The sequence below is a fragment of the Manis pentadactyla genome, chromosome 6, assembly GCF_030020395.1.
Source record: "Manis pentadactyla isolate mManPen7 chromosome 6, mManPen7.hap1, whole genome shotgun sequence".
Lineage (NCBI taxonomy): Eukaryota > Metazoa > Chordata > Mammalia > Pholidota > Manidae > Manis > Manis pentadactyla.
The window spans coordinates 107,022,292-107,037,878 of NC_080024.1; the positions used below are offsets into that span (position 1 = coordinate 107,022,292).

The following is a 15,587-nucleotide window of genomic DNA, read 5'->3' on the forward strand; positions in this document are numbered from 1 at the left end:
AAGCTAACTATTGTTTATTAACCATGACACACAGTCACTGGAGAAAGAATTTCAAAGGCCTTCTGAATCATCAATAGAACACTGGGAACAATGAAATGTACTTCATTTCGTTTGTGAAAGTTCACAACTCTCTATAGGTAGTAATCAGATGAATATTCAGAAAATCCTATATTCTAAAAATTGTAGAAGGCATGTTAACAGTTTTGAGTATCATTTCTTGATGAAACATGTTTCCCGGTTTCTTTGTTTTGTTTTGTTTTGTTTTTGCTATCATTTATGATGTACAATTACATGAACAACATTATGCTTACTAGACTTCCCCTATTATCACCTCCCCACCACATACCCCACTACAGTCACTGTCCATCAGTGTAGTAAGATGCTATAGAATCACTACTTGTCTTCTCAGTGTTATATTGCCTATCTTCCCTGTGTCCCCCCTTCACATTATACATGCTAAATGATGCCCCTTTTTCCTCCTTATCCCTCCCTTCCCACCCATCCTCCCCAGTCCCTTTCCCTTTGGTAGCTGTTAGTCCATTCTTGGGTTCTGTGACTCTGCTGCTGTTTTGTTCCTTCAGGTTATGCATTGTTCTTATGCTCCACAGATGAGTGGAATCATTTGATACTTCTCTTTCTCCAGCTGGCTTATTCACGGAGCATAATACCCTCTAGCTCCATCCATGTTGTTGCAAATGGTAGGATTTGTTTTCTTCTTATGGCTGAAAAGTATTCCATTGTGTATATTTACCAAATCTTCTTTATCCTTATTGATGGACACTTCAGTTGTTTCCATTTCTTGGCTATTGTAAATAGTGCTGTGATAAATATAGGGGTGCATATGTCTTTTTGAAACTGGGCTCCTGCATTCTTAGGGTAAATTCCTAGGAGTGGAAATCCTGGGTGTAATGGTATTTCTATTTTGAGCTTTTTGAGGAACCTCTGTACTACTTTCCACAATGGTTGAACTATTTTACATTCCCACCAGCAGTGTAGAAGGGTTCCCTTTCTCCACATCCTTGCTGACATTTGTTGTTGTTGGTCTTTTGGATGTTGGCCATCCTGACTGTTATAAGGTAATATCTCATTGTGGTTTTAATTTGCATTTCTCTGATGATTAGGGATTTGGAGCATCTTTTCATGTGCCTGTTGGCCATCTGAATTTCTTCTTTGGAGAACTGCCTGTTCAGCTCCTCTGCCCATTTGTTAATCGGATTATTTGCTTTTTGTTTGTTGAGGTGTGTGAGCTCTTCATATAATTTGGATGTCAACACTTTATCGGATATGTCACTTATGAATATATTCTTCCATACTGCAGGATGTCTTTTTGTTCTACTGATGGTGTCCTTTGCTATACAGAAGCTTTTTAGTTTGATATAGTCCCACTTGTTCATTTTTGCTTTTGTTTCCCTTGCCCAGGGAGATATGTTCATGAAGAAGTTGCTCATGTTTATGTCCAAGAGATTTTTGCCTATGTTTTTTTCTAAGAGTTTTATGGTTTCATGACTTATATTCAGGTCTTTGATCCATTTTGAGATTACTTATGTGTATGGGGTTAGACACTAACCCAGTGTCGTTCTCTGACATGTAGGTGTCCAGTTTTGCCAATGCTGTTTGTTGAAGAGGCTGTCATTTCCCCATTGTATATCCATGGCTCCTTTATCATATATTAATTGACCGTATATGCTTGGGTTTATATCTGGGCTCTCTAGTCTGTTCCATTGGTCTGTGGGTCTGTTCTTGTGCCAGTACCAAATTGTCTTGATTACTATGGCTTTGTAGTAGAGCTTGAAGTCAGGGTGTGTAACGGCCCCTGCTTTATATTTCCTTCTCAGGATTGCTTTGGCTATTCGGGGTCTTTGGTGGTTCCATATGAATTTTTGAATTATTTGCTCTAGTTCGTTGAAGAATGCTGTTGGTATTTTGATAGGGATTGCATTGAATCTGTAGATTGCTTTAGGCAGCATGGCCATTTTGACAATATTAATTCTTCCTATCCATGAGCATGGGATGTGTTTCCATTTATTGGTATCTTCTTTAATTTCTCTCATGAGTGTCTTCTCATTTTCAGAGTATAGGTCTTTGACTTTCTTGGTTATCTTTATTCCTAGGTATTTTATTCTTTTTGATGCAATTGTGAACAGAATTGTTTTCCTGATTTCTCTTTCTGTAGTTCACCGTTAGTATATAGGAATGCTACAGATTTCTGTATATTAATTTTCTGTCCCGCAACTTTGCTGTATTCAGATATTAGATCTAGTAGTTATGAAGTGGATTCTTTAGGGTTTTTTATATACAATATCATGTCATCTTCAAGCAGGGACAGTTTGACTTCTTTCTTACCAACTGGATGCCTTTTATTTCTTTGTGCTGTCTGATTGCCATGGACAGGGCCTCCAGTACTATGTTGAATAAAAGTGGGGAAAGTGGGCATCCTTGTCTTGTTCCTGATCTTAAAGGAAAGGCTTTCAGCTTCTTGCTGTTAAGTATGATGTTGCCTGAGGGTTTTTCATATATGGCCTTTATTATGTGGAGGTACTTGCCCTCTGTACCTATTTTGTTGAGAGTTTTTATCATGAATGGATGTTGAATTTTGTCGAATGCTTTTTCAGCATCTATGCAGATGATCATGTGGTTTTTGTCCTTCTTTTTGTTGATGCAGTGGATGATATTGATGGATTTTCTAATGTACCGTCCTTGCGTCCCTGGGATGAATCCCACTTGATCATGATGGATGATCTTTTTGAATTCAGTTTGCTAATATTTTGTTGAGTATTTTTGCATCTATGTTCATCAGGGATATTTGTCTGTAATTTTCTTTTTTTGTGTTGTCTTTGCCTGATTTTGGTATTAGAGTGATGTTGGCCTCGTAGAATGAGTTTGGATGTATTCCCTACTCTTCTACTTTTTGGAAAACTTTAAGGAAGATGGGTATTAGATCTTCACTAAATGTTTGATAAAATTCAGCAGTGAAACTATCTGGTCCAGGAGTTTTGTTCTTAGGTAGTTTTTTTATTACGAGTTCAATTTCCTTGCTGGTAATTGGTCTGTTCGGATTTTCTGTTTCTTCCTGGGCCAGCCTTGGAAGGTTGTATTTTGCTAGAAAGTTGTCCATTTCTTTTAGGTTATCCAGTTTGTTGCCATATAATTTTTCATAGTATTGTTTCATAATTCTTTGTATTTCTGTGGTGTCTGTACTGATTTTTCCTTTCTCATTTCTGATTCTGTTTATGTGTGTAGATCTCTCTTTTTTTCTTGGTAAGTCTGGCTAGGGGTTTATCTATTTTGTTTATTTTCTCAAAGAACCATCCCTTACTTTCATTGATTCTTCTTATTGTTTTATTCTTCTCAATTTTGTTTATTTCTGCTCTAATCTTTATTCTGTCCCTCCTTCTACTGATTTCTCCCTATTAGTTGCATGAAATATCTTTTTACATCCCTTCACTTTCAGTCTGTGTATGTCTTTGGGTTTGAAGTGAGTCTCTTGTAGGCAGCATATAGATGGGTCTTGTTTTTTAATCAGTGACTGTATGTCTTTTGATTGGTGCATTCAAACTGTTTGCATTTGGGCCTCATTTATTGTTCCTTTTCTAGTTTCATTAATTGAGAGTTTAGACTGTCCATTTGGAATTGTTCTTTCCTGAGGTAGGCCTGTATTGCAATATACTTCCCTTTTAGCATGGCCTTCACTACATCCCACAGATTTTGCAGTGTTGAATTATTGCTGTCATTTGTCTCCATACATTGCTTGATCTCTGTTTTTATTTGGTCATTGATCCATTGATTATTTAGAAACATGTTATTAAGCCTCCATGTGTTAGTGGGCTTTTCATTTTCTTTATGTAATTTATTTCTAGTTTTATACCTTTGTGATCTGAGAAGCCGGTTAGTACAATTTCAATCTTTTTTAGTTTACTGAGGCTCTTTTTGTGGCCTAGTATATGATCTATTCTTGAAAATGTTCCATGTGCACTTGAGAAGAACATGTATCCTGTTGCTTTTGGATGAAGTGTTCTGTAAATGTCCATTAGGTCCATCTGTTCTAATACATTGTTCAGTGCCTCTGTCCCTTTACTTATTTTCTGTCTGATTGATCTGTCTCTTTGGAGTGAGTGGTGTGTTGAAGCCTCCTAAAATGAATACATTGCATTCTATTTCCCCCTTTAATTCTGTTAGTATTTGTTTTACATATGTAGGTGATCCTGGGTTGGGTTCATAGATATTTTTAATAATTATATCCACTTGTTGCACTGACCCCTTTATCATTATTTAATGTCCTCCTTTGTCTCTTGTTACTTTCTTTGTTTTGAAGTCTATTTTGTCTGATACAAGTACTGCAACTCCTGCTTTTTTCTCCCTATTAGTTGCATGAAATATCTTTTTACATCCCTTCACTTTCAGTCTGTGTATGTCTTTGGGTTGAAGTGAGTCTCTTGTAGGCAGCATATAGATGGGTCTTGTCTTTTTAGACTCCATTCAGTGACTCTATGTCTTCTGATTGGTGCATTCAAACTGTTTACATTTGGGGTGATTATTGATAGATATGTACTTATTGCCATTACAGGCTTTAGATTCGTGGTTACCAAAGGTTGAAGGGTAATTCCCTTACTGTCTAACAGTCTAATTTAACTCACTTTGTATGCTATTACAAACACAACCTAAAGGTTCTTTTTTTTTTTTTTTTCATCCTTTTTCTTCCTCCTCCATTCTTTATATCTTAGGTATCATATTCTGTACTCTTTGTCTATCCCTTGATTGACTTTTGGGGTAGTTGATGTGATTTTGCATCTGCTTTGTAATTGTTCTGCTTTGCTGTGCTTTTATTTCCCCTGGTGACATCTATTTAGCCTTAGGAATACTTCCATCTATAGCAGTCCCTCCAGAATGCACTGTAGAGGTGGTTTGTGGGAGGTAAATTTTCTCAGCTTTTGCTTATCTGAAAATTGTTTAATCCCTCCTTCAAATTTAAATAATAACCTTGCCAGGTAGAGTATTCTTGGTTTGAGGCCCTTCTGCTTCATTGCCTTAAATATATCATTCCACTCCCTTGTGGCCTGTAAGGTTTCTATTGACAAATCTGATGATAGCCTGATGGGTTTTCCTTGGTAGGTGATCTTTTTTCTCTCTCTAGCTGCTTTTAAAAGTCTCTTTATCCTTGATCTTTGCCATTTTAATTATTATATGTCTTGGTATTGTCTTCCTTGGGTCCCTTGTGTTGGGAGATCTGTGTACCTCCATGGCTTAAAAGACTATCTCCTTCCCCATATTGGGGAAGTTTTCAGTAATTACCTCTTCAATAACACTTTCTATCCCTTTTTCTCTCTCTTCTTCTTCTGGTACCCCTATAATGCGGATATTTTTCCGTTTGGATTGGTCACACAGTTCTCTCAATATTCTTTCATTCTTAGAGATCCTTTTTTCTCTCTGTGCCCCAGCTTCTTTGTATTCCTCTTCTCTAATTTCTGTCCCACTTACCATCTCTTCTACTACATCTAGTCTGCTTTTAAATCCCTCCATTGTATGTCTCATTTCAGATATGGAATTTCTTAATGATTGAATCTCCATCTTAAATTCATCCCTGAGTTCTTGAATATGTTTCTGTACCTCCATGAGCATGTTTATGATTTTTATTTTAAACTCTCTTTCAGGAAGATTGGTGTTTTCAGTTCCATGTGGTCCTTTTTCTGGGGTTTGTGATATTTTGGTCTGAACCAGGTTTCTTTGACAATTCATAATTCTATGTGGTGTCCTCTGGTGCCCAGAAGCTCCAGTCTCTGGAGCTGCTCAGCCCCTAGAGTGAGGTTGGGGGTCGTAGGGGAGCGGCGCTGGTGTCTGGGGGCAGGAAAGAGCTGTTTCCTGATTCTCAGCTGTAGTGCCTGTCTCCAGTATCAGAGCCAGTGGGCTGAGCACACAGGTGTAAGCCTCTGTGCTTGGCGTCTCTAGCTGTTGTAGGCAGGGACCCCCTCTGGCTGGCCTGATGCCTGTGCTGTGACTGCCTGTTTGCGAGCAGGTGCTGGCAGGCCAGTAGGAAAGTGCAGCAGGCTGTGTGTCACAGTGGAGGGCCTCGGAGCTGAGTAGGCAGCCAGGGGGATGGGCTGCCTGAAGCTCCTCAAAATTCTCAACCTGCTGAGCAGAGTGTGCCCAGACAACCTTGTCCACCTATCCCTTCTCCCATGCAGCAAGCTCCATGAAAACCCCAGCCCTTCAGCAGCCCTCTCGGTGCTAGGAAGCCTCTCAGACCGCCTGCCTTTCCTTTGTCCCAAAGCGGCTGGATGTAGATCCCTATCCTCCACAAACAGCCAGAATCTCAGTCTTTTAGGCACTCCACCTATCCCAGCACCCCAACCCCAGCAACCTCCAGAGCACCACACAATGTAGGTTTGTGCTCCAAAGCAGATCTCCAGGGCTGGGTGTTCAGCAGTCCCAAGCTTCCACCCTCTCCCCACTCCGTTTCCTCTTCCTCCTCCCGGTGAGCTGGGGTGGGGGAAGGGCTCAGGTCCCACTGGATCAAGGCTTTCGTACTTAACCTGTTTCGTGAGGTCTGCTGTGTTCATGAGGTCTGTATGCAGTCTGGTGCAGCCTTCTTTCCTGTTGCTGTTTTAGGCCCAGTTGTATTAACTATATTTTCATGCTGTATGTGGTTTTGGGAGGAATTCTCTGTCTCACCTCTCATGCCGCCATCTGAATCCTTGTGTCTTTTTTTTTTGAACCTTGTTTCCAATTAGAAATTCTTCTTTGGAAGAGCATGATATGACTAAATGACTCACCCATTCCATAATGCTTTAACAAGTTACATTTTTTGCATGTATTTTCTTAGTATTACAGTAGAACTGTAAGTAATACTAGATGTTTTAAATGTTTTGTTTTTTTCCAGGTTCTCCTCAAAATCTAAGTCTGTGGACAAATCCAGTGAAGAACTACAACTTCCAAAAGAGTTAATGGAGGACTGGAGTACTATGGAGGTGTGTGTGGACTGCAAAAAGTTTATTTCAGAAATCATCAGTTCAAGCCAGCACAGCCTGTTGTTGGCCAACAAGAGAGCCCGATTAAAAAGGAAAACACAGTCTTTCTATATGTCCTCTCCAGGCCCCTCGGAATACTGCCCTTCGGAGAGGACTATCAATGAAATATGAGCCCCGTGCCTTTCAGTTGTTTTTGTGTTCAGAGTTAGCATTAGCACGGGAGAACACTGAGCTGGACTGTCTTTCCTGGCTGTGGTGTTAGTTAAGAGGCTTGAATTTGCATTAGATCAGGTTTTTGCTGCATTGCATTGTTCCATAGACTGAATGCTGTGTTCGTACCAATTGGTGATATGTGACAGGTCAGCCAATTGCTTATTTACACTGAGAGAGAACAATAGTTTGAAACTTGGCTTTTGTGTGTGTGTGGTATATGGAGGCCAGAAACTTTGTCCTTAGCTCAGTTCCTTACTGTTTCCCAAATAATTTTCTGACTAAGGCAAAAGCTTCTCATGTGAGAATCAGCCTAACAAAGGTGTTGATGTTAGCACAGTTGTAAGCAGTAAGTCATATTGGCACTTCCACCTGACAGTGTCCCTGTAATGTATATAGTGATCCAGAGCCTAGCCACACGCCAGATACCTTGATTTGGGGCCAGGTGTTTGTCATCATCTCACAGCACAAAACCTAAAAGGATTTTCTCATACTACCACACTGATTTTAAATTACTGTTGCTCTGAGATGAAAACTACAAGAGGGACTTTATGCCTACATTCTAGTGCAAAACATCTGAATAAGCTATACAGCCAGCCAAGTGGGTGGCCATTTCCTCTGAGCTGCTATCTTTGCCCCAGTGCAATGGATCAGTGTCTCCTGAGCAGGACAGGTTTTCATTCCCTATTTTGAATGTGTTATGGTTACTTGTAGTTTTATAATGGAGGTCTAAGAATTAAAGTTTTGTGGGAGTTTCGGGACAAAGATAGGCCAAAGTTTGTTAAGAAGTTGAGTGTATTTTGATTAACAAGGAGGGGGTTGTGACAACATGGGGGACCAGCTGTTGGCCACACTGTGGGAGATGAGCTTGAGCTCATACATTTTCAGTACATTTTTCATAACTTTATGGTCTTGCCATCACAACTAAATTAAGCCACAATTTGGTACCTTAGATCTCAAACTGAAATTTATTTTTATAAATGAGTTTTAAAAGAGGAAACATTCTCTAGTTCTTTTAAAATAAGAAGAAAATTAATCTGATGGGCTTTTTGGATGCTTTTTGCACAAGTTTTCCTTGTGAATGACTCATGTGAGTAGGGTGGCTTTTGAAGAACAGTAGGTTGGAGGGTGGCATTGTATACCTGAAGCATCTCAGCTTGTTTGGCCCATACCATGGGCTATACTTTATTACTTTTGTATACTTAGAAATGACTAATCAACCAAATTGCCATTAATGTTTGGAAAAATCAATTAATACACATGCACAATAGTTTCCTAAAAGCTGTAGGACATATCTGTAGTCAACACTACAATACCACTGTTTAATAAAAGGCATGGTAGTGGCATTTCATACCACATCAAAATGTAATAACATTAATACCTCAAAACTGCTCTGGTAGTAGTTTTTAATGGATTGAAATTTATAATTTAGTAAACGGCTTAAAATTACTTATGAAATAAACTTTACCACTTGATTAAGATAATGCATGTTAACAGTTTATCTGTATTTGCATGTAAAAGTGGGCCACCTGAGAACCCTTATTGGTTATACAAATGTTTAAATTATTTTAAAGACTCTTATTTAAGAGGTTTGACATGATATTGGGTGAATTCATTTGTATAATTTCCAAGGGATGATTAAAACTCTCTAACCCAGATGATTTGGTGGGAGCCACACCTTTGAAAGCCCCAATCTTGAACCTCTAAACCACTACCCAGAAGGGCACAAGGGAGAAGGAATGGTACATATGTATATAGACATGACCTAGGATAGTGTGCTTTTTAAAATAACGACTAGTTTGCTGTTATTAAAACATAAGAAATTAACCCCCCAAAAAGAGAAATTTCATCCACATTCACAAGCAAATGTCTAGCATGTCTCAATCTTTAACTTCACTTCTTCAGGTTTATGATACTATAAAGATGGATTTGGGCATTATGATCACCTCTTACCAGAGGTGTTAATCCTTCAGTAGCATTAAGGAAGTTTGCCAAGTTCATTAAAGAGGTCAAGTGGATGGCAAGTCTACATGAGACAATTTGCAGACAAGTATAAGAAAAGGGACCATCACACAGTTACAATTATAGAAATCAAATTACCACCACTTTTTGTTGCCAAAACAATTTCTTGGATTTAACCCTCCCTTATCCATAACATGTATCCAACATCTCAAGTAAATTAGGTAATTTCCAGGGACAATTCACTAATAGCCTATGGCGTGTGGTTTTACAATCCTTGGCCTACTTGGCCTACAAATCTTTGGCCCATTTTCCTCTTTTTAACCACTGAAATAACATACCTTCACAGTATTCTTCTTTGTCCTTGTTTCTGGCTATTCAGCATTTACTTCTGATCCAACAACAAAAATGTTGTTGGCCAGTTGGTCTCAGTTGGAGCCCAAAGTGTCTTAGAGCTCGTGTGTACAGCTCAGCAGCCCTCCCTGCTCGCATGCCCGCTCCCCTAACTCCCTCCAGACCCCGGCACCTGCTCCTTTTGTCCCAGACCTCATGAACTCGCCCTGTGGGAGATCTGTGTTTCTTTTCCCACAGGATAACTTCCTATCAATGTCAGAATTGGTAAGAATGCCTGTAAATACTGTAATATATTTATTAATATTTGAAGGGCATTCATTTATTGGGCAGTGGGAATTAGCTCTCCCAAGGCAAGAAAGAATTAAATAATTGATATGTACATTGATTTAGCACTCTTACTAGATTTTAAGTCTTAAGCCTTTCAAATTAAACCAGAAGGTTTTTATGTAGGAATTTTAAAAGTGATCTTCTTACATTTGAAGAAATTATGTGATCAGCCACCGTGAACTCATACCATGAATTTTTAAAGGCTTTTACTTTTCTAACTGTATTAGTAAGTATGGGACTGGATTTTGGGTTTCACATAGGAGACATGAAAGTTTTAAATTATGTTGCTATTTGCTAAAGCAACATAGCAGAAAATTTTGTACATGCAAAACTGTTGACAGGCCATGGATAAATGTGTACACTAACTAGACTTTGACCTGGCTTTTGTGTGCATAAAAGCCAAGCTATTGCTGGCATTCAGGGTGACATGATGGTACTAAATGTTTTCCATTACAGTATTTTATTTTAAATTTATCTAGGGAAAAATAAAATGGCTTTCCATCATACCTTTGTGTTGAGTTCCTGTTGTAAAATCGTGATGTCTTTTGGTAACTAGCTGTCAGGAACCACCTAAGTTCAGAAGGTAGTTTACTTTTATCAGCAGCAGGTTATAGTCTGTTTGAGAAATACAATATAACAGACCACACTGGAAAAATAAATAAAAATGAAGCCACCATGACTCCTTTTTTACCTCAACAGGGTAGAAAGTTAAATTTCTCTAAGTAGTATATGACATTTTATTATATAAGAAGTCACATCATATATGGAGATAAATTATGTATAGAAAGAAAAGTTTTATACTTTTTTTTCTAAATAGAATTCCTGAGGTATCCCATGATAAGGCAAATTTCTTATTGTAGCACTTAAATTGCTTGAGAAAAAATTAGGAAGATTAAACCCAGAATGAACTTATTAGGAAAATTCCTATGATCTTATGTTAACTACACAGAGTATCATTTAAGAGAGTATCATTAAGAAATACCATTTAATATGTTTATAGATCTTAAATATTACATGCTACAGAGTTTGGTATTAATTCATTTATACAGGCTGTTCCCATATTTGCCAGACATAGTTCAGGATCCCCTTCCACTGAAGTTTCTCTGTGATAGTGTATAACAAGACATTTTTGTGTGTGTCTTAACTCATAGTGCAAATGTTCACTGACTTGCTCAGTCCATGTCAGAGCGCCTTGTGCCTCCTGAACTACAGAGACACAGAAAATTTGGATACCGTAAAGAGGAAAGCTTTGGGTACCCCTTATTTAACTGTATCTTTCTTTTTCCTTCCCAGTGGAGAAAATGATACACAGTTGTAAATCATCATAGCCTAGAATTTTATAAAGAGATCTCTTTTTAGGAAAGGGCTTGATTAGGCATGTGCTGTGTTTAAAGACTCCAGTTCTGCTCTCTCTGCAGAATGTGTGGGTGTACACACACAGATATTCATTATAATTCTCATAAAGGGTATGTTTCTTCTTTCATGTCAGCCAAAGGTTCATGTCTAGAAACATCCTCTTTTGCCCACCCAAAAAAGTTATGAACTAAGAACTACTTAATATATAACTGCCTATACTAAGTGAACATTCAGGTGCCAATTACCTGGCAGACTGAATTGGCACAATTATTCTGGCACATTCCATTAAAATGTATATGATGTATAATTTATTTAGAATAGATCTCACTGTGCAGCAAAATTCTGGAGCTGTCTGCTGTTGGATTTTGATGCTGGTGGCAAAGTCAGAGCCACTCAAATATTATTGAAGTAGTGGAGATAAAAGGTCTTCAGAACTATCAGGACACAGCTCTGAAAAGTGGGCATTAAAAAGTTCCTTATTTAAGAAAAAAAAAAGGTTCCTTATGTCTGTGGCTGAAGAATCATCTGAACGTTTAAACCTATGCCATGTTGGACAGAAATCAGCACTCAGATTTCTTTTGCCACCCTGTCCTGCAGTAGGAATGCTGCTCTAATGTATCTGATCATCTGTGAATTGTAGAAAAGCTGGAACTCTCTCTCCTTGGGTGTGGCTCACGAGAAGGAACACCCTTGAGCAGGAATGTTCACTTGAAGTTTGCCCTTCTGTATATTCTTCTTTGCTTCGGTGTTCCTTTTTTTCTGCATAAATTATGTTGGTTCCTGGCCTACCTTCCCCCTGGTCTTTTTCCCGAGAGTGACACAGCAGAGGATATCACATCCCAACTCTTCCCATGGGCACCAGTGTTTAGAAGAGTAGAAATGCCTAAGATGAATTGAGGATTTCTGTAGAGCTAACCTGAATGTCAAGTTCCTGAGCAAATATGTAGAAGCCGTAGGAAAGCACGTGAGAGAAAGAGAAAGAAGGAACAGCAAGATTCTGCACAGGTAAATCTGAACAATGTAGCTGTTGCAGTGTAGAGCCTAATGCGTAAACAGAAAATAGAGTAGATTCCTTTAAAAGGAAGGAACTTTGATCTTAGACACCTAGATCTAAATGTCTTAGAGAAAAGCAGCCCAAGATTTCAGCTTGCCTGCCAAGGAAGGGAACATGACTTGAGATAAAAGTGCCTCAAGTCATCCTACCACAATCTCAAGGTCATTTCAAGAGTCAGATTCACAGAATATAAGCTTGAACTAAGCACAATGGGTATAACTGGCTAGACACTCCCACCTCCAAGTGACTCCTGTTGTGGCCAATAGTAGATGCACCTCCTTCATACTAAGAACTGGACCTCTCTCTATTCTACAATGGTACTCACTAGCAAAAATAATTTTTCAGGACCTAGGAGCTTTCATCTTGATAACTGAACAAGAACTAGTCTGTAATTAGCAAAGCAGATTCTTTCAGCAGTACCTGGTTTCAAGTATCTAAAGTGGTTCTAACTATGCCTGAGCTTGGCAGCAAAATGGCTGTCTAACATTGGGAATGTTCCTTAACATTTCTATATTTCAGTTTCTTGTATTTTTAAGCAAGAGTGTTGGATGAGGTGGTAGCTAAGGTTCTTTTTAACCAGAAGTGGAATTCAACACACTGGATCAACCCAAACAAATGCTACATAGGTACTGACCAGTAAATAATTGAAAACCTAGCCAACCATAGTAAGAAATTGAAAAAAACCTTTGTGCAACCAAGCCAACTCTTTTACCAAAGTGAAGTGTGAAATGACTGATACTTTCTGGGCAATATTTCTCTGTGTTGATGATAACTTGATTATATATATTACATGAGCACAAACTATCCAAAAATGCTGCATTTGTTTGAAACTGGGTTAGGCAAAGGCAAAAATTCAGTGTTAGTGATTGCTGCAAAGAGTCTGAGTTCTTGTTATATGTCAGTTATACCTCAATAAAAGACCCTGAGATCATCTCCCAAAATTAAAAAGAAAATTTCAGAAACATGAGTTGACATATGCTAAAAAATAGACAAAAAACAACCAACACCTTTGCACCAGCTGTTTTGCATCAGCAACATTCAGTTACTGGTGATTCATCTCCCAACCCTGCATGATGGAAAGGCCATGTCTGGGTAAGTCTTTGTTCACAGGTATGATGTGTATTCCTGTTGGAGATATAAATATAAGCAAGTAGCTGTAGGGGCAACTACATATAACAGACTTATCTTCTGCATTAAAAGGAAACAAGAGAACAGACAAATCTTATCCAGCTTGTTCTAAGAATCAGTTACCATGGTCACAGGGAGTCCCCAATACATACACCTTCCGGAGCAGTAATGGATCCCCAGCCAGGAAGCATATTTTTTGGCCCTCTGTACTGTAGACCCCATCACTGTCTGGCTGTCTTCCCTACCAAGTTTGATCTCTACTATCGACTTTCAGAGCTGAAAGTAATCCAAGAAGACATTCCATCTACCCTCTCCAATGGCAAGCTCTTGGCTTTGTTTAAACATGTCCTGGACCAAGCAGACTTATTTTCTATGAAATTCTGTCTTTGAACAGGTTTAACCATTTGGAAGTTCAGCCCTCATGTAGTTTACTCCCATTGTTTACTCCCTGGTTGTGTCTCCTGTAGCTCCACAGAATGTGCCTACTCTCCCTTCCCTTAAATAGCCTCTTAGCCCACATGTCTCTCAGCAGCCCTTCCTACTCCTCCCTACTCTCTTCTGTACCTTCTTTTTCTCCATGCACTTAATATCTGACAGCCTACTACAGTGTTTCATGAAGGCAAGGATCTTCATCAGATTTCTTCACTTCCATATCCCCAATTTCTGAAAAAAATAACCTGGCATGCAACAAGTGCTCAATAAATGTTTGTGGAGTGAATTAGTGAACAAGCGAGCAAGTTCAATATGGAAATGAGAAATACAAAGATGGAACCATCAAGATGTCTTCAAAACAATCAAAGTGAGTTATCTGCTCATTAACAGATAAATGCCATGTACAGCACCTGTGTCTTTCCTCTAAGTGAACAAATCACTGTGGCCCTAAGTAGCTAATGAGAATGGAGAAGCTTCAGTCAGCAGCTCATGCCATTCATTATTTATTTATACTGGAGTTTGTAGAAACCCTACTTGCCAGTCTGGGTTTCCTGCCATACTCTTGTAAGCACCACTCATCACACCTTCCTCTCTGGTGTCTCTGCTTCTAGAGCTCCTGGGTGGAGTCACCGGGTACAGCCCTGCCTCCCTGACGCAGCTTTTTTCCATTAACAGTTGATACACAGAAGTACAAAGACCCTCGAGGCTTATAATTAAAACTGCTATATAAATGCAAAGGATTCATTTATCAGTACTGAGTTGGTACTCAACCTTTTATACTTGCCTCTTTTATAGTATGGTAGTTAACTCCTACTAGCAATTGTAACATTTTGATTAAAATTTATGGGCCAACTGGACTGAAATAAAAATATTAAGCTATTTCACATTTGTCATAAAACAGTTTGGCTAAGAATAATAAAAGCAAAAATAAGCTTTATGGTGTTGGATACTCTGCTGTGTGTTACTTTTAGTATATAATTTTAAGAATATGTTGCTGATTTTCAGTAAATAATAGCTACCAGTTTTTGAACACTTGCTTGTTATCAGCCCCATTATCTCCTTCAATACCAACTGTGAAGTACATACTATTAATACCTTCTTTTCCAGGTGGGAAACAGGAATGGCAAGGTTGTCATTTGCACAGGGTCACACCACTAGCGTAGCAGAGCTCCAGTTCCAAAGGTGTGCTTGTAACCTTGCTGCATTTCCAGCTGCTCTTCCTATCTTCTAAATCCAGAGTCACCAAAGCACTTAATGCCCAGAACTGTGATGCAAAGTAGAACATCTGACCTTGGCTCCTGGGGAACTTTAAACTGGTCCGATACATAGGTGAATAGTTTTAAAAAATTGTCCAGTGCAATATAAACTCTAGGAATGTATAGTAAACTGTGAGCTAGTGTCAGTCAGGGATGGCTTTCATGGAAGCAGATTTTAAAGTGGGCTTAGAGGAAAGAAAGAACCCAGTATTTCTCAAAGTGTAACTTGAAGCCCACCTGCATCAGAATAATTCCACTGCCTAGGCCTTGGTGTTGACTTTTTCCAAAAAAGGAATGAGAAACCTCTCTAGCTTTTTAATCAAGTTATAACAAGATTATTTTGGAGTAATTTGACAACAAGAAGTGGAACAGAATGGAAGGGAGACCAGTTAGGAGGTGACTGTACAAATTCAGTTCAAGTTGAAGTATTATTTATCTGTTGCTGTGCAACAAGTTACTCCATAACATTGTGGCTTGACATGTTAAGTAAATATTATCTCACAAGTTTCTATGGGTCAGAAAGTCAGGGGCAGCTTTAGCTGGGTGTTT

At 38.7% G+C, this 15,587-nt stretch overlaps 1 protein-coding gene across 7 annotated transcripts in view; it reads left to right on the plus strand.

The window, feature by feature from the left end:
* Positions 1-15,587, plus strand: part of SPIRE1 (spire type actin nucleation factor 1) — a 347,295-nt gene that overhangs the window by 321,199 nt on the left and 10,509 nt on the right. For 4 of the 7 annotated variants that reach the window (XM_036932696.2, XM_036932698.2, XM_036932700.2 and 1 more), the window contains one exon: positions 6,875-7,370. In XM_036932696.2, coding sequence (XP_036788591.2) covers positions 6,875-7,133 — 259 coding nt within the window. In that variant the 3' untranslated portion in view covers positions 7,134-7,370. Of the gene's footprint in view, positions 1-6,874; positions 7,371-15,587 lie in introns of those variants that run through there. The other 3 variants (XM_036932697.2, XR_005034076.2, XM_057504024.1) reach the window with 3 other exon arrangements.